Source organism: Anneissia japonica, unplaced genomic scaffold (genome assembly GCF_011630105.1).
Source record: "Anneissia japonica isolate Jap-2015-1 unplaced genomic scaffold, ASM1163010v1 scaffold287829_len2072220_cov186, whole genome shotgun sequence".
Classification (NCBI taxonomy): domain Eukaryota; kingdom Metazoa; phylum Echinodermata; class Crinoidea; order Comatulida; family Comatulidae; genus Anneissia; species Anneissia japonica.
Window position 1 is genome coordinate 1827161 of NW_022716075.1, and position 20536 is coordinate 1847696.

The 20536-nt window shown below is 35.2% G+C and overlaps 1 protein-coding gene across 2 annotated transcripts in view; it reads left to right on the forward strand.

The window, feature by feature from the left end:
- The first annotated feature begins 2502 nt into the window (after positions 1 to 2502).
- The window catches only part of LOC117109570 (alpha-1,6-mannosylglycoprotein 6-beta-N-acetylglucosaminyltransferase A-like), an 83283-nt gene continuing 65249 nt past the window's right edge, over positions 2503 to 20536 (forward strand). Inside the window, exons 1-5 of one of the 2 annotated variants that reach the window (XM_033251937.1) lie at positions 2503 to 2914; positions 5605 to 6000; positions 8854 to 9081; positions 9732 to 9811; positions 20343 to 20432. In XM_033251937.1, coding sequence (XP_033107828.1) covers positions 5751 to 6000; positions 8854 to 9081; positions 9732 to 9811; positions 20343 to 20432 — 648 coding nt within the window. In that variant the 5' untranslated portion in view covers positions 2503 to 2914; positions 5605 to 5750. The remainder of the gene's footprint in view (positions 2915 to 5604; positions 6001 to 8853; positions 9082 to 9731; positions 9812 to 20342; positions 20433 to 20536) is intronic. The other variant, XM_033251938.1, reaches the window with a different exon arrangement.

A 20536-nucleotide genomic window follows, 5' to 3' on the forward strand; every position in this document is an offset into this window, starting at 1 on the left:
CCTTATTATTATTATTATTATTATTATTATTATTATTTATTTATTTATTTATTTATTTATTTATTTATTTTACGAATATTACAAGTTCCCTTTTTTGAGTTAAACCACCAAATGTTGATTCACGTCTGTATACGCGCGTATTGTAAAGTTTACTTGAAACCTCGAGCATGAAGAAAAAGAATGGAATTGCCCGCCTTCGTGAATTCTGTATTTAGGCATGGGGAGGTAGGCACTCTTTATGGAGCGACGCTCTAGTTCTCTTTATGCTAACCATGAAGATGTACAGTATGTGTAACTGATTGGTTTAGAGTAGAGTTTCAAACTAGCGTAATAACCACATTTAAACGCCATCCTCCAATTTAACGAAAACAATAAGATACGGTACTCAATTAGGGCATTTTTAAAAAATAGATACACTGTATTGAATAAAAAAAATCTTTCGAATAAAAAAAATCTTTCGCTTAACATTAGCAATTAATCATTTGTGAAACAAAATGATAGGCAAGTGTTATATTGAACAGTGGTGGATTCGAGCCCAGTCCGCACGCGAGTCCCCAACCTCCTATTTTTTTCAAAATTATAAAAAAAAATGGATAAAACAGACAAAATTGTATTCAAATTTTACTCTGAGATTGCCATTTCCGGCCACATAGAAGTGCCATAATCATAATTTTTGCTTACCTCAGTCCCAACCGTTGTGGGGCTGAGATGGGTGGACATTTCCGTTTGCGCAAGACTCTCTCTGGGTCCCCTCTATTTTTACTTCCTGGATCCCCGCTATTGCAAGAGTATCATTTCCGGGATACTATAGAAGGGTAATTTTTATCTATCGGGAGAAAAGGGAAGGTTTCGACGGGGACCCATATCAAGGATATCCCTCATGATAAATAATCCATTGAGATCGTGGAAGCAATGTCGGCTTTGTTCGGACATCAGTGGCAAATTCAAGGGGAAGGGGGAGATATATACAAAATTTAAAACATTATTGAAATTTTAAGTGCAATTTCCGGCCATAAGTTATACCGTAGCTTGATGCCTATAAAATAACTAATAAAATTCACCTAACTTCGTAAAATATTCGTAGTTTCCAGGGGTGGGGGCCGAATTCCTCTGGACCCCACCGGGGGCCCTTGGCGGCCCCTGGCCCCAGCCTATTGATGTATACATTATAGTTTGTGTCCTCAGTGCTAAGCAGCAAAAAACTTGATTTGAATATTATTTTCTATGATTTACCGTACCAGCTGCTACCTATAAGCTATTACGTGCTTAAAATGAAAAGTTCGTCTCCAGTTGAGTGAGTCCTGAAGTTGTATGAAGAGAGAGAGAGAGACTAGTGGTCTTAGATCCGCAATGATATCGAACGGGCTTCTGTGGTCTAAAGGTTTGACGCTTGTCGAGGTAGCGAGAGATTGCTGGTTCGATTCCCACTAGGGACCTGGTTTTCAAATACAACTAACTTTCGTTGGTACGATAGCCCTATAACATCACGTCCCTATACTGTTATTGGCTTTTCCCAGCAGTAGCTGGGAAAGCCATTGTTTTTGTTCTGAATTTTTTTTCTTCCATATTTTTTGCCTATTCTATGTTTGCACTGGGTTTTTCTGGCCGGCACTTTGATCACTTCTCATGCTTAGAACTTTTCCATGCTTTGCCGAAGCATAGACCAAAGGCTATACCAAGTACCTAATATTTGGTGTCTATCTCGGGTGAGATGTGCATGTGAGGACCAATTAAAGTGATTGAAAGGGCAAGGCATTCTACACCAGATATTTAAAAAAAAATCAATGGGTACAATTGAAACTTTGATAACAGCTTGTCAAGGTCTAGTAAAAAAATGATTACATTTTTGTGACAATCCGGAGTAGGGTGCGGATATGAGGACCATTCAAAGGAAAACGTCTAAGACAGACCAGATATTTCAAAAACGGATCAACTTTGTTCGAATCACAAACGTCGCGGTAGTTGTGAAATTGGTTTCCATTATTGTTTGTTTTACTTCATAAATTGTTTTAGTACTAGGCCTAGGCCTATACGTATTTTTAACGACTTTTCTTTTTCTTAGCAATCAGGAAAAGACCTAAGTTCTGTTATACAAACATACATAGTAGGCCTAAGTCTAGTTATCTAGGCCTATTTGATTTATACATTATTTTGTGTTCTCAGTGCTAAGCAGCAACTTAATTTGAATATTATTTAATTATTGATATGATTTACCAGCTGCTACTTATGAACTAGGCCTATTACGTGCTTAAAATACTTCGCTCCACTGTGCAAAAACCTGATTTGATTTACATATATATAATAAAATCACATGAAAAGAAACTTTGGTATAGAGATACACCTCTTGTGGTGTTAAATAAAGATGATAATAAATATTTGAGAAAAACGCTGCTAACATAAATTTGGCCAATTTCGCAAACAAAATATTTGAACTTGAGACTGTATGAAAGAGAAGAGCGTTCTCTATATGTTATAAAGTCTTGGACTTGGTTGACTTGGCATCGATTATCAGAGTGATCACAGCGATCACACACAGATCAGTTACTCTGAGCTGTGTGCGTGTTGTGTTGTAGTGTGTGTCATGCTGAACAACAAACGAGCTATCAGCAGGAAACAGCGTGAAGTTGAGTGTTGAGGAAGCTATGCGAAACTGCAAGCTCGTTGTTTTGAATTGTTAAAACAGCGGCAGGCATCCTTGGTATGTGAATACAATGTTTGGATATACTGAATAAAGAAAACACGGATTTCTTTGATAATGTACATTTGGCTTGTGATGTGCGTCGTGTAGCCTGTCGTGTCCAATCAAAATGTTCGCGCCGAGGCATTCGTTCAGGGGATTAGGCCTACGTTTGTTTTCAAGGAAATGGTTATTAGCACGGCAATTCTGAAATTGAAGAGATATTATAGGAAACATGTAAGTAAATGTAATTTAAGATATGTAGGCCTATGTAGTGTTTATCCTGATTATTTAAGACTGTTCATTCATTTGTTGTGGATAAATTATTTGGACACCTGTCCTCTTGCTTACCCAGGTTGTATCCGTCCTGTCAGTAGCGGCAGCGATGAGGTGCAGCCTACAGAACTGTACCTAAATACCTTGGCTTTGTGGCTAGATAAGCTAGGCCAAAGATACTAGAAATACAAGATAGAGCACTCGCATAGTAAAAATGAGGCGGAAATTGGGCCCGAAGTAGGCGGCGCCCTTCTTTTTTTTATAAATATAATGCTTTCTATACTTCGGGACCCGACGTACAGACAGGGCGCCCTTCTGTTGCTAAGTATCCAGACGCACATGGCGCCCTTCTTATTCCACTATAATGGAGGAAAACTTTATCACTAGAATGCGTCTGGCCATACGATTCTGCGCTATATTATATTGTTCTTTTATTCTTTACCGATCCATGATTAATTAAGGCTTAATTGTTTTGTGTTTTATTTGGATAATAGTGATTTGTACCTCCGCCAAGGAGGTTATGTATTCACAGATGTCACTGTCTGGGTGTCTATTCCAGTTTGTTAAAATATATATTTATAATAATATATAGCTAATTTTTTGTGTAATGTCAGTGCAATATTTTACCTTTCTCCATCCTTCGGAAAACGATATAAATGATTATATCTTATCTTGTTTGTATAATGTGTTGCAATTTATTTCACAGCACCGTCCTCCAATGCCGTACGTTGCCATAGCGCATCGCGGTGTACATTCTTTTAATTTGAGAATTAATGAATTAAATACGGGACGACTTGGTAGCGAAAGTTTGGTAGAAGTTTTTTAGATCCAGCCGTAAATGACGCCCCATTGTTTGTATTCCCGCCATGCATTTCGGTGAAACACTTTTTTTCTGTGGAGAACTCTATCTTGTGTTTCTAGTATCTTTGGCTAGGCCTAGGCTTATTTAAATCGTCTTATTCAAGCGAATGCGAGTTTGAGCGGAATTCATTCAAGCGGATGCTAGTTCGAGCGGAAAAAAGATTCACTTGTGCAAACAACAGCCTGTACGAGTTATGTATGAATTACTTTTGAGCTAACAATTTGCATTCGACCGAGGCTCAAGCTTTGCCTGGGAGCCAGGCACTGGAGTATCTAGGGGGTGTGCAAGGGGTGGGAGCAGGCGCACGCTCCTCCAAACAAAAATTACTCGTGCCCCCAGTCACCCCCCAAAAAGCACTTACAAGTAGTTAAATCACCTAAAATCACCTTATTTTGCGAGTTAGCACCCCTCAACTGATTATCAAGCCACCTACTTCACCTTCACGCTCCCAATCAGCACCCCAAAAAGTGGGTTTTGAACTATAGACAAATGAATAGTGGAGAAAATTGGTATGATGTCTGTTACTATGCTGTTGATAGTCTTGTCACATAGGCCGGCAGATCCAGAATTTTTCAAACGACAGGGTGGGGCACAACAGTTTCAGAATAGATAAGTGAGTAGCACATAACATTAATATGCATTGACATTTTAAAAATTTAGTGGCAAAATGGGGGGGTGGGGCACTTGCCTCCCCGTTCCCCCTACACTGGATCAGCTCCTGTGTCACATTACTACACCAATGATCTGCACCTTCTGACACCATATACGTAAAAATAATTTAAATTTCTATAACAATACAATAACAGTTACTACCATTACAAATATAGGCCTAAATCGTAAATCTACAAATACAGTTACTGTACAACACTATATAATTCAATTACAAATACAATTTGCTTTTTTTAAATACAAAACCCCAACTGGAGACAAAAACCATGAATTCACCTGACACGTGCGAAATTCTATAGTTTTAAAATATAAGTGCTTGCTAGCGGCCATCTGGTAGTCAGATTTGCCAAGACTGTAATTCAAACATTGAATAATTATCAAAAAGTACCAAGAACATTTTAGAACTTTAGTGCACAGAGCATTTTTTGCATTTAAAACAAACAAATACAAGAATAGGGCAACGATAAATTCGCCCTTGTTTTAGTTCGCACTAAATGCATCCGCTCAAACTGGCATCCGTTCGAACTGACATTTGCTCGAACTGTCATTCGCTCGAATTGACTGGCATTCACTTCTTCATGCATGTTGTTGGAATTGGGTTTACCAGCCTAGACTTATAGTCACCTAGCTAGGGGTTATCTACAGTAGTAGGCCTACAGTACTGTATTATTTTAGAATACAGGCTAACTCGTATACATGCACCCTAGAGAGGACTTTTTTTTATGGATTTCACATTAAAAGACAAACACCTGTGTAGAAAATTGTATACCCAAGAGAAGTTACTGTATATACTGTATTAATATTACTGTACTTGTTTTGTTGTAAACCATGCACAAAAGGTACATTTTAAAGCAGAGTTTTTTTAAAAATAATCACCATGGCTAGGGGTATTGTACGATACCGTATCTGTGCTTCCATTTCCAAAGGTAGGGCAAATGGCATTACGTCACCATCACTTAATGAAGTGCCGGTATGTGTGTGACGTCATTCTTTCAAGACTGTCAAAGTTTGCAGATTGCCCACGGTGAGCGTTGTGTGACGAGCGAACAATAAGGAATATTAGATTAGATAATATTTTAATCATTGATATTATAGTATACTTTTTGATTTGTTATTTCAGAAATGCTGAGCTGGTTATTAAATAACAAGTAAAATGTAGAAAACTTACAAAAAAAATTGTATATCGCAGCTTTTGACAGTATATGAATTTCATACAGGAGGAAATAAACTATAGTTGAAGGATTTTCGCTAATTGAGTGTTTAAGCATGGCTCGAAACAGTTTCCTTGGTCGTAGCCTGACGTCGAAAAAGATTCAATTTTTTCTTATGACATTGATGATGATGTGGATAAGCTGTATGCTGATGATCTTTCAAACGATGAAGGCGGAACCACCGCAGATGCAGGAAAGTGAAAGACTGAGAAAAGAGATTTTAGAAGTTAGCCAAAAATATATCCAAGCACTTGCTCTGGAGCATTCCAAAGGTGGCCAAGTTCCAGATGCTGATATAGCTCACGGTAAGAAAGGTTTTACATGAAGCACTAGAATCTATTGGGATTTACTTTTTGCATACCTGTATGCATGTGTGTTTGTGTGTACTGTATGTTCACGAGTATGTTAATACTAAAATAAAAGATGCCAGCTTAAAAACAATAGGCCCACACGGCAGGTTGCTTCTAAATTTTGGTTATTTTACCAGTTAGTGATGACACTATGAAATTTTTGTTTTTTCCAAAGAATTTTATAACATGATGACAAACTTCTTTCTTTCCCACCCAGCCCATTTTGTAACCTATCAGTAGATTTGCAATATTATTTACTATGCACTGTTTCTATTGTATGCATAGGCCTACTATCTTGTTGTAGAGCATGTTGCCAATTTTTTCATTTGTGACAACTTATTGCTTGGTCCATGGCATACGTTAATGCGTATACAACATAATTTATGGAAACGCCTACTGTAGCCAAATGCAGTCTAGCAAAACAAACAGTTCGGTTTTAATAACCATCTTAGAATGCATGATTGATCTTGGATTCAATGATTGAAATACATAAATTAAATATTATTCCATTGCATTGAATCTAAAGCTTGATTTCCATACAATCACTACACACTATCACCGACAGCTTTCGGAGATGCTGATTGGTTGGTCGAATCGTGGAGTCTTCCCGATTACTGTACTGTACATCGGGGACTGCTACATAGTACAGCGATTACACTGAACACCCTGTAGCGATTTTAAGAAAACCAGGGTTCAACTGTGTTGTTGGAGTGAGCTACTGCACTACTTGCATTGCATTGCTTTCAACTGTGATATTAATATTGTACACCGTTATTCAAATTTTTGAGAGGGGTTCATTTTGGTGTAAAATGGATACATGTATACTGCACGCAAATAAACGCCCCTTAATATCTCTGTGAATGTAGAACTACAACACGCACCATCAAAATGTGTTATGGCGTGATCCTAGACTTATTAATACCAACCAGGTTAGAAAAATGTAATTGTATTGGAGTAGTATAATAAAATGTGTTGAGAATGATGTTGCTTCCATCAGTTTTGTTTACAGTCATTTAGAGGGCCGGGGCTGTCTCTTATACACATCTAGATGTGTATAAGAGACAGGGCGGTTATTCGAAGGAGGTTTTTATCCAAGTGTGGATCTAGAGGGGGCATTTATTCGAGAGGAGCGTTTATTCAAATAAATACAGTACATTTGCATTTCATTTAATTCATTTTACTACTGTATAATAATTCAGTTTAACACACAAAAAACAGTTATACCATCTTTAATGAGCTGTTACTATTAGTGTTTGAACAATGAAATTAAATATTCAAATTGCTTCCCTCATTTTCAAAGTAAATTATTAACTTTCAATTGAATATTAAAATGATAATTTTTTTTATAGCTAGTGTAGATTAATGCTGTTCCAACATTTCTTGGTATACATGTTATTGTTAGACACTTAAATTAGGTGGTGGTACAGTAATCAATTTATGGATTTTGGTAAACAATTGTACATTTCTGAGTTGGTTTGATTTTTGTTGTGTTGAAGATTATTGATAAATTTGATCTTTTTATGTTAGGGCTTTTGAAGTTTTTCTTATAGTGGGTAAATTGAGGAACATTTATCAGTGCTTTTTGAAATTCTATCTTATATATAATAGTATAGATTACTATTACAGTACAAGGTTACAGTAGGGGACATCCTGTTATACCGGAATTCGAAATTTGAATAGTGTTCTTTACAAGCAGTGCACATTCGATACAAACACATGCATGCCTTCTCCTTCGAAAAACGCCCTCTAATTTGTGGTACTACAGTTAATAGTAGGCCTACTTTTCAAGATACAGTAGGATTATGTTTCAGGGAACCTGAGTAGTGAGAGTAAGAATTCTTGCCATTTTATAGGCCTACTCTTTAGTTAAAAATTACAGAAACTCAAATTGGATTGAGTGGTCCTTTCACTCAGCACTCAGTATAAAACACATTGATTACTACGTATGGTTTTTGTGGCTTTTCGTTATTGTGTGTGAGTGCATCACTGTACAGTAAGCCACTTTCTCTAGAAGAGTACAAGATAAATGATGAATTTTTTCATAAAGCAATTCAGTTTTATTTTTCAAATATTATCTAAACGAGAACTTTTTTATACCTTGTTCATCGAAACTGCCAACTGCCAATAATGGTGATTTTGAATAAAAATAAAATTTTATCTTTGACCAGTTTAGCACACCCACAGCTACAGTATGAAAAAATGAAAATAAAAAAATATAATTTTATATTTATTTTTATTACTCCTACACTCCCCTGAAATATCCGCAAATAAGGTAGGCCTATGTTTCATATTATTTCTTCCTTTAAATTTAAAGAATTTATCAGTCTCATTTACTACACTGTTTACAGTAATTCATTAATAAAATTTTATTTTTATTTTTTCCTTCACCTACAGGTAGATGGTTTTGGCAAAATCATTTTCCTAAATGAGGAAACAAAATGTTAATTATTATTTTTTCCGCCTTTCTCGGACAATCTTTGAAAAGTATGTTTTCGAACCAAGATATTGTATAAAAAAAGTCTTGCCCTATGACTGTAGGCAGAAATTCAGTATATGCTCTGTGAGGGCACCTTTGAAAAATAGCATGAAGGAGCCATTTGAAAAAATTGAAGGAAATATTTTAAGTCAGTCCCCTTGTTAGTCTACAGTAGCATGGCCTTTCTAGGCCTATCCTAGGTCTACAGTAGGCTTCACTTGTTTCACCAACTCTTTAGCAAGGTTAAGGCTCATCGATTTTAGCCGAGGCCGCTTTCTGTAGCAACTAAATATTCCTCACAATCTCATGATATTTTTTCAATTTCTCATCAGATTTGAAGAAGACAATTACAATTCTACTGGATAATTTAATTGAACGAATTGACAAGTTAGAACAAAAAGTTGACACTGTTTTAACAAACAATACATTCCTATTAACTCGCAATGTAAGTTATATATTGGATAATCCTGGCATCATAAACTTAAGGGAATATCAAGGACGCCTAAAGGAACGATTTCAAGATGATGAGGCGGGGAATAATTTGTTGAAGGAGAACACAGGTATGGATAAAATAAAATATTCCATTAATTATTTTACTGTCCTGTGTAGTAGTAAGCTTTGACAAAATAAAGTAGTATTGATAAAGTGCTTGGTGGTTGATGCTTTCCTCCCAATCCCAGTGTGCTTGGTTCAAATCCTGTACAAGCACGGGATTTTTTCGCATGACTGAAAAAGTACATCTCCATTCCCTAAGTCTCGTATAAGACTTCACTTATAAAGCATCACCTTGTTTCATTTATTTAAGAGGGCCCCTGCAGTGTTCTCCCGAAGCCGTTTTATAGCCGTAAGTTTTACCGGTAAAAATAACTAGCCAACCAGTAAAAATTTTGAGATTATAATGAATTTCAGCAAAATGGAGTAGAACAAGCAACTCGAAGTCAGTCGTCAGTAGAGTTAGGCTAAAGCTACATTTAAACTAGACACGATTACGACACGATATGGATGCGCGCAGCATTGAAGAATACAAACAATGTAATGATACGTCGTTTTGTTATCGTGTGTCTTGTAAATCTAGGTTGAGTTGCATGAATGGCATAAGCTTAGCTTTAGAGGCCTGTCTGTAGTAACTTGGAATGTTTTCAAAATTAAAAAAATTACCTTGATCCTGGCACTTCTGTTAACTTTTATTGTATTTTTTTTTTTTTTTTAGGAGGTGATTTTAAAGTGACTGAATGTGACGTGAAAACAATGGACTTGAGATATTTTCCAAATTGCAATGCAAAGTTGCATGTAAGTAGCTATTTTTTACCATATTTTATGACAAGCTTACATTTTTATATAAATTTACAGAAACTTTACACGGGTCATCCAGTATTTTCATCATTTTCGCAAGAGTACCAAACATATTGTATGCTTGGGGCAGTGGCATATATAGGAGTTTTGAGAGACGCAAGTTTTATTTAGTCACAGTAATTGGATTTCTAGCATTTTTCTCTGTAAATAAAATTATGGGTAAAGTTAAATACATCAATTTTTATGTTCAAATTGATGATTTTTATGTTCAAAATTTAATTTAAAAAAAGATTTTTATGATTTCTTTTTTGTATTCATCATGGTACATGCATGCTGTACATGAAAAGAAAAATAACAAGTTAGAACAGGCTTATTGTAAACATCACCATAGACGTCAAATTTTACAGATCTATCACTTCCATACTACAGATATTTAGGACTACTTTTTAGCTGCAGTAAAGCATAATGACGATAGCGCCGCACCTTAAGTGCTGTCTCTTATACACATCTAGATGTGTATAAGAGACAGGTAAGTAGCTATTTTTTACCATATTTTATGACAAGCTTACATTTTTATATAAATTTACAGAAACTTTACACGGGTCATCCAGTATTTTCATCATTTTTGCAAGAGTACCAAACATTTTGTATGCTTGGGGCAGTGGCATATATAGGAGTTTTGAAATGGAGGCTAATGGGGTAGGTGGGTGGGGAGGAAGATGCATGAAAATTAAGCAATAAGGTGATTTTCAACTACTTGAGCATAATTTTTTTGCTTGAAAATTTCAAATGGGGGAGGGGGAAACTCGGAGACGCAAGTTTTATTTAGTCACAGTAATTGAATTTCTAGCATTTTTCTCTGTAAATAAAATTATGGGTAAAGTTAAATACATCAATTTTTATGTTCAAAATTGATGATTTTTATGTTCAAAATTTAATTTAAAAAAAATTTTTATGATTTCTTTTTTGTATTCATCATGGTACATGCATGCTGTACATGAAAAGAAAAATAACAAGTTAGAACAGGCTTATTGTAAACATCACCATAGACGTCAAATTTTACAGATCTATCACTTCCATACTACAGATATTTAGGACTACTTTTTAGCTGCAGTAAAGCATAATGACGATAGCGCCGCACCTTAAGTGTGTCAATGACTGTGAATTCTGACTTTTGACACAAGACTGGCCCTTTGGGATGTGTTTTTAAATATGATATTGAGCTGTTCTGTGATGTTAAGTTGATGTGTTAGATAAATAACATAGTAGGCATCTCTTTGTTGCAAGATCGTTCCTTTTGGAGTCATTAATGCGGATCTTCAATTTTTTTTTTATTTAGTTTTTAAAAATTTGTTGAATCGGCGAAGTCTTCAGAAAGTTTGTGTAAAACGTTCCTCTTAAAATTCATTAGTCAACAAAATACAGTAGGTCTAGGCCTATCTCTCGATTCGGAGGAAGATGCATCTGTATAACATAGAAAGCTTGAGTAACCGTAGCCATGTGCAATCTATGTCTATAACTGAAATATCTTTTTGATAGCTAATTCAACACTGTTCCTTTGAAGACAAAATTTCTACATTTAAACACCTTTAAATGCCCTCTAAAGATCATAATTTTCTATTTTTTTCTCATGTTTTGGGAGGGGGAAGGGCCCACCCATCGGATCAGGCCCACGCCTACTCGCTTCCATTTTGGATGGCCTATTTCGGTTTTTTTGGCTAACTCCTGGCATTATCTTACAATATTTTCATGTTCTTTTAGTTAATTATAAGCTATAAAGTGATGAATGAAATTACAGACACTGGTTTTTATTTAAACACATGACATCGTAAATTCATGGATAAAAATACTAAACACTTGGCTTTATATGTAGGCCTAGGCCTACAGTTGGTTGTAGGCTTAGAGCCTAGGTAAACGTCGTTCAATCATTATTAATAAGTATATTAAGTCTTACTTACATATTAGGTCAAAGGTCACCACAAATTTAACCCAACCTTAATTTTAAGAATCCCCAGATTTACGTATGCCCTCTGGTCCCATACCGTATATAAAATCGTACGTATTAGGTCAAAGGTTACCACAAATTTAACCCAACCTCTATTTTACGAATCCCCCGATTTACGTATTCCCTCCGGTCTAATGCTATCGTCATTATATTTGTGGAAACTTAAGAGGAAAATGAGTAGGCCTATTCTATTATTATTTTTATATCAGAGAAAATTATATAACAGCTGCTAATGGATGCATCTAGGGTGATTAAAGTTGGACATATGTATAGTAATAATAGTGCCTGTCTCAATGAATGCATTTATACTTATATTACAAATTGATTTTAAATTTGTGCATATTATTATTAGGAATGGCTAATTACCATACCGTACTATAGCTCTACCCAATTGATGTCGAGTTAACACATTCGCTTTCATTCTAAATTGACAATACATGTTTGTCAATATTTTAACAGTAAGATGCTCAATTTAGATTACAAGATGAAGGTATGCCTTTAATTGGATTTTGCTGCATCAGTCAACTTACTCCACAAAGCCTGCTGCAAGGTTGCATTTTAGACATTGCCATTAGGTAGGCAATGATGACATCAATAGCATCTGTACTTAGGATGTTGAAAAGGGGAGTGCTGAATATAATTATTAGGTCCACTGAATCTGGGTAGGGTTGGCATTTTTTAACTACAAACTACAAAACAAATAGCATCTCATAGGAAGGTTTTGTTTCGATAATTTAATTGTACTTGGCTACTCTTACTTCTGTCCATCGGTATACAGAATAGGATTTAGAATAATGCTAAATGTCAAATAACGAGGTCACCTTTGGCTTATTGTGGTGTCGCCAAATAAATATACAGTAGTAAGTGTGTGTAAAGTCAGAACATCTTCAACCTTTTAAATATCCCATACTGTACACAAGTAAAATTTTTCCCAGGCTTAATGTGTTCTTATTTTTTGGCAAATATCAGGCTGAAAAATAAAAAAATCTCTAGAAGAGAGACCAATCAAACCAAGGCCAGTAATACACGCATGTCTAAAAAGCACACTTTTCCCACAAGTTTGCGTATGTTTTGACACTGTCATTTTCAGGAAACTTAGCAATACAGTAGAACCTCGATTTTACGTACGTTACGGGACCGGAGGGCATACGTAAATCGGGGGATTCGTAAAATAGAGGTTGGGTTAAATTTGTGGTAACCTTTGACCTAATACGTACGTAACGCTCAATATACAGTACGTACAGTATGTATGAACGAACAATGTTACCTAGCTAGGCTAGACCAAGCCTCTAGGCCTACGAATAAACCATTTGTCTAGTGTTTTTATTCATCACTTTACGATGTCATAATAAAGTGTTCAAATAAAACCGTGTGACTAGTGTATTAATTCATCACTTTATATCTTTTATTTAACTAAAGAACATGAAAATATTGTAAGATTACCTATACGACAAAGGTATTCCCCTTCATGCCTATTTTAAACAACAGAGCTGTGGTGTTGTCTGGGCCTGTTGAGACAAACTAAACCCATGTGCGCTGCACTGGGTGAGCCAACCAATTAGCGTTCATGTATGTGAAACAGCAACCATGTGCACTGCACTGGGCGAGCCAACCAATTAGAGTTCGTGTACGAAACTATGTCTACTCAGCTTCATGTAGAAAATTCGACCAGACAAGTGTTTCCATGGTTTGCCACACGAAGCTAAGGAGGAAAGCAATTATTTTGAGCACCATCGGTAGTTGGTCACCTCACTTAGTTCACATGGTTTTAGATTATAACAACTCGGTATTAGACTCAATCAACGTTGCTGTTTAATGAAAATACGTTGCATTATGGTTTGTTTATTGTTATAGTTGATTGTTATAGTCTTTTTACTTATGGTTGCTCTGAAAAGGGCCGTTTTTTTTGAATATTTTCGGGGTTTTTGATGACGTCACCGTCGATACGAGGCGTAATTAAAACCGAGGGTTCGTATAACTGGGATACGTAAAAACGAGGTTCTACTGTAATGTCAAAGGGGCGGGGCTTACAGTAGCGGAAAGGTCTTTTACTGTATTGGATAAGGCATCTCACGGCGTTGATAACAGATCACCAAATTGTGTAAATTTGTTAACCGTAAAGGTGTCATGCTATTAATTATACCGCCATGAAACCAACCTGCCAACAGCAGATGAAATTCTTTCCCCACTAGGAGATCAGTATCTCTAGATAGTGCCAGGTTAATCATTGGTTGTCAAACAGCATTATGTGCAGAGATGGACTTTGGTCTGTGATGACCATGATACTTGTAGTAGCAGTAAAGTGTAATGAAAAAGCTAATATACTCTTATTTGGTGTGTATTCCAATCACTGATAACAAATCTAGGAATTGCTAATTGTTAATTCCTGTAATAAATCCCACAAAATGCAACATTATTATTATTAAAATATGTATTTTAATACTTGGAGTATGTATTATACTTTCTTATCTGAGATTAATCAGTGGACATTTTGGTTATTATATATTAATTGTGCTTGCATTGTGCATACTTTACCTCTTGAGCCTTTATGCATTTTCCAGAAAATTATAGAGAAAATTGAAAAGGGGAGCAATTAAAAGGCAATAGCCAGAAATAAGTTAAAAGGAAAAGACAAGTAAAGAAAGCTGAATTTTTGAGCAATGTCTTAAGATGGGACTTACAGGCACCGACTGATGAGCATTTTGAACATCCAGGGGAAGTTTATTCCAGAGGTCATTGAAAGAAATCATTAATAAACATTCATTATAAAAGATATAATAATCAGATAATGTAAACTAGTAAAGTACAGTAGACAATTCCTGAGTCTTATAAAATATATTAATGAGGTAGACCTATATTTTTATTATAAATTTAGTTTAATTGGTTGAAGCAGTTTAGCCCTTATTTTTCTTAATTTTTAAAATTATTTATGTGGATTTTATTTTCCTATAAACAACTTCGAAAATTTGTCTATTTTGTGTCGAAAGTGCTTCAAATAAAAGAAAAATAAGTATAGATATATAATAATAAATAATGATATTAAAATTAATAATTAAATAAGTTAAAAATAAAATTTATCTTAAATAACCGGAAATAATCAGTTAAATAAAAACAAAATTATGTTTACATATCTGCGCTGCATTAGACAAAGGTACAGTACAGTAAATGGTAGTGAAGATAGAGGTAGTCTACATGTACAGGTGCAGAGTGCCCATCCCTCATTCTTAAGCATTGGGACCCCAGAAAGCAGTGGCGTAACGATGGATCCAGTGGCCATGTGGCTTTCTTAGACTCGGATGCCCTTTTTAGGTCCCGGTCGCCAATGCCATTGAGGGATTGTGAATGTGCTTGTCTTTTAATCATGTTTGTCATTGTATTTCACAACGAAATCAATTTTATATCAGTGGCGGATCCTGGAATTTGAAATAGTGGGATGAGGTGCCCAGGGAGGAATGTTCACAGATCAGTGGAAAAAGTAGGAATTCGAAATAGAGAGGCGCAAAAAGGGACTTTTTTCAGTTAGAGGGACAGATCACTTCAGCCCCACCTTGGTTGAGGCTGAGGTAAGACAATTTATGATTGGCACATTTATATGGCTGGAAATGGCCCTCACAGAGTTAAATTTTGAATTTTACCATTTTATTTTGTGCCTCCATTTTATTTTGTGCCTCAATTTTATGACAATTTTGAAAAATGTAGGGGGCCCAGGCTGGCAGGACACCTTCAATCACTGTTAGGAATACTGTAAATTATCATGATGTATGTCCTACATTCGATGACAGACACATTATGCTGTTATGTATCAACAAAACCCTTTGGGTCAGGGTGCTGAAATGAGGTCGAGGACTCTAGTGCACCTTGCGGGGCCTCTAGGGTTCGGGGGCCCTGCGGATTGACCGCCTCACAAGAGCGCATACTGCCAGACAGTGCAATACTTTGAGGGAATGGCCACTCCTCACAGCGAGTCTGTTAACCTTCCCACCATATACCGGTACCCATTTATACTCCTCCGGGTAGAGAGAGACAAATGCAGGTGAAGTGTATTGCCCAAGGATGTAAGGGACTAGCACAGCGAGAGTTTCAAACCCCCAACCATAAGGTTGAGATTCTGATCCACAACTGCTGCGTCAAATGCTAAATGGTATCATGCACATAGTGTTGTAAAGGAGATTAGTTTAAATGTTCGAAGGAAGAAATAGAGAAATGCTGTTTATATTTTAAAAGAGTGGTTTGTAAAGGATGGATTGTAGCACCAAAAAAAAAAAAGAAAAAAAAAATTTCAAAAATCTTTGGATTTGGTGTATAGAGCAAGATACATTTGCATTTTACAAGATGGTTTGAGAGTACATCCAAAAATGTAATGTACAAATTTTGTAAAAGCAGTTTCTTAAAGAAAATTCTTTTGAATCAAAGTAAGGATATTAATAGAATTAGATGTTTATACTGTATCAGACGAAACTATGCCATATCGCAAAGGGATATAAACATTCCATCACACATCATGTTGTGCAGCGTTATTTAATGATTTGAGGTCAGAGGTGATTGGTTGATTCTCTGGCCTGTAAACTTATGGAAACATCTGGTGAATCATAGAATGTTTTTGACATAAACCACACAGTGGAGGGCTTATGAGATTCTCTTGATTGAATAAATTCAAGAACCAATATACTGTAAATTGGCATCAATTTTGTCTCTTAAGCTTAGAATACAAATCATTAAAGATGACGTCTCTCTTAAAAAATCCTATGACTCAATCATTCAAGTTTAAAGTATTTATAACACAATACCTTTGTGTCACTCTCATCGCATGCATTTAATCACATTAATGATCAAATAAAACCTTAAGTTTGCTAAACTGGAAAAGTCTCAATAACAGGAAATATTGTTATATGTTACACTTTTAAATGCCTTCAAGTAATAACTTAAGCTTATGGTTTTCTCTGAAATGAAATGTTTCTCTTGGTCAGACAGATCTAGTTATAATTTGATAGTAAAGTAAAGTATCTTGGCATAGTCACATTGAATGCTAAATGATCTTAGAAATGATAAGATAATATGCGACAATGTTGCTCTTCTTGTACCATTATGGTCCAGTTATTTTAAACATACCTTTTTTTTTTATCAAATAAATCTTTATTGCAATCATAAAACAATAGTAGTGATTGGAATACAAAATATAAAACAGTACTAGAAAAAGAGGCAATATTAATAAATTTCAATAGAGAAAATAAAAGCATTGTGAAAATTTAATTAATATATTATTATTATTATTATTATTATTATTATTATTATTATTATTATTATTATTATATTATTATTATTTAATCTAATTATTAATTTAATTTATGAATTATTATTAAAAATTACTCTTAAATTATATTTTAAGTAACATCAAATATTGCACAAAGGAATACAGATAAAAATTGATTGAGAAAGACAAAAAGGGTTACACTAAACATCAAAAATTACTTTGTAAACATAAATAAGCTTAATTAAAAATACTATTAAAAAACATCAATATGACTTCAAAATTTGCTAAATTAAAAATACCATTAAAAACTTCAATAACGACATCAAAATTTGCTTAATTAAAAAACCATTAAAAACATCAATAAACTTGGATAAGCGGAAAGTGTTTTTCTTGAGAAAATTGTATGTTTGGTATAGTAACAATTTGCAATTGACTACTTAAATTGCCTCACCATAATAGTGGTTCTGTATTTGTTTAAGGTTGCAGTTCACCATGTACAGTAGGTGGTTCTGAAAAAAAGTGTTGTAGTTGAGAAATCTCGACGTTTCAATTGAGTTATACTATCTGCAGAAATTCCAAACAGGGGAAATACTTATACTGTATGTTTGGATAGAGATGCTGGCTGCTGATTGGATGAGTAAACTGACCAATGAGAAGACGGCTAGCAAAAGGCTAAAACAAAAGCCAATGTTCACTGAAAGAAAGGGTGGAAACGCCCAAACAAAGTCTTAGTGCCAGTGGCGGTAAATGGGATAGGGAACGACCAAAAGAAAGGTGGTGGGAAAAAGGGGGTGGAACGACCAAAACAAGGCATAGTTCCAGTGAGGCGGGAAAGGGGGTTGGGAACGACCAAAAGCAAAGGCATAGTTCCAGTGAGGCGGAAAAAGCTGGGGCTGCTTGGCTAGGTCCAATTAAACATGGACAGCCAAATATCGCTAATGATAAATCCAATATCTTGATGTGCTCATAAATTTCTATGCTTTGTCCCAATGTACACAGTGTTGTTGACTGTGGGAGTGCATGACTATAGACGATTTTTGTTGTTCCCTTCCCTGGCATAGCCTTGGTGTTCCTTGAGCCTAGTGTAGAGATCTCGTCCTGTTCCACCAATGTAAACCTTTCCACATTCACACAGGATCCGATAAACTCCTGGCTGACTCTGTGCTGGTGGTTTTTCCCTCTGTGTTTGAAGAGTCCGGAATGGTTGCTTCTTATCAATGAAAAAGGGTAAGCTCGACTTTGGTCAAACCGTATCACTGTTTGCACTTCTGTTTAAATCAGTTAGATGTGTGGTCAGTCTAAGCGTGGATACATTCTATGAAAAGTTCAGCGGTGTTGGTATTATTGGTGTGCACAGACATTTATCCAAGTTGCCCTTTTCTGCTTAGCTATTGAGCATAAACATCATTCACTTGGGTAAACTCACCACATGTCTTTTGGTAAATTGACCAAGTAGAATAATTATATAATAAATGGTTGTTCGCAGGGGTTCCAAGTTGAAGAACTTCATTCGCAGGAGATTTTGACTGGAACCTTTGGCCGCCTACAAATACAATGCGTGTTGCGTTGAAGCCAATACGCAACTACTCATAATATCAAATTACTTGACATTCAATGATCAGAAAACGGTTAAATTGTTAGCTCTTGCTTTTATTTTTATTTACACAATGTAAATTAATACCATGAAATTACATAAATTCTGGAATCTACTATTCTTTAACTTCCCCACCATGAATGAAGGAAGTAATTGACAATTTTTCAAAAACGGGTTTTTTTAGTCACTATCAAAGAACTAATAATTTGGAACATATTGATATATTTGAGTATGTTCAAATCCCACTAATTAACAAGTAATTAGCAACACAAAAAGGAAATAAGAGACTAAAAATACAGTAAAAACCACCAGAAAAGGAAGCAGGGGACAAAATTAACATGCTCCATATTCCTTAATTACTCAAAGCAATGCAAACATCAGTTGCTTCCTTTTGTCATGTTGGGGCAAGTAGGCCTAATCTAATATTATACATTATTCATTTATTTACACTTAGAGGCCTACATCAATATCATTAATTACATCAATTTACTAAAACACTAAACAGTGATGGTAGGGATTCAAATAAACTTATTTGTGATTGTTTTTTAACATCCTGACTCATGTTTTTACCTAGTAGGCCTAGGCTTGATCGTCAAAATTAAGTATTTCAATTTTCAAACATTTACGGGTAGAATTTTTTTCATGCAGTAGAAAAACGTAGGCAATACGGTAGCTCGGTAGGTCTCTAAAAGCAGTAGAATACCGCAAGTAGCAGTAGACTTGGGACCTCTGTATTCGTGAAGATTAAACCCTGATATTTTTCATTCACATGACCAGGTACATTGCTCATTTGACAACATTAATTCTATGCAAAAACGCTTTAGGCTTTGATGTCGTAAAGGGTTTCTGCTATCCATTGGAATGTTGTAACTTTTAATTCTCATTTATTTTTTACAAGCCTCCTGTGCCTTGGTTGTAATTGTAGGAGACAAGTTCTTGCATCTGCTAGGATTACATGAACATAATAAAAACCTATGAAAGCACCTAATACCAAAAAATATGCTGCAGCTCAATCATAAATATTAATTCAGCATGAAAAGTAAACCCCCCCCCCCTTAGTTATGAGTACTCTACTTTGGAATTCATTACAACATGTATTAGGGTGGGAATTTTGTTGAGGATATCAAGTATAAGTTCTATCGGACATGTGTTGCAATTTTTAAATTTATTTTTTAAACAATATGTGATCTTTGCAATTTAATTTGATTTTTCATATCTTTATTTTGAAATCACATATTCTTAGAGGAAAGGAACAAACAGAATATCCAATGGAAAAAGTAATTAAATTTTTAAAAAGCAGTTACTGTACTATTCTTACAGTCTACACTTAAACGTAATGCTTTTGGCTTAATTTTTGTATTATTGGTAGGGAGGGACAGGTAAAGGATCTATAAACCTGAGCCCCACCATGGTTGGGGCTGAGGTAAGATAATTTATGATTATGTCACCTGTAGATGGTCGGAAATGGCACTCTCAGACTTAAAATTTTATGTAATTTTCTTTTTTCTCCGAATTTTTACAATTTGGAAAAATTTAAGTGGGATGGGGTGTGGGCCAGCGGGGGCCCCCTTGAATTTGCCACTATTACCAGACCTGAGATATTCATCCATACCATAGTAATTCATCTAATCATTGTTATTAGTAGAACTTTAATTATGAAATATTTTTGGTTTTTCAGTGGATGAGAAAAATGTGGAAAACAGACAAGTGTTATGCAGATTTTGGTGTAAATGGGACACAATGTTCATTCATTATATATCTAAGTGAGGTAAGAATTTTTGAAATTTAATTTACAATTATTATTATTGTGAGATTTTGTATCAAGTATGTTAAAGTCACTAGTGAGTATGAATGGTCTAAGCCACTGTACTC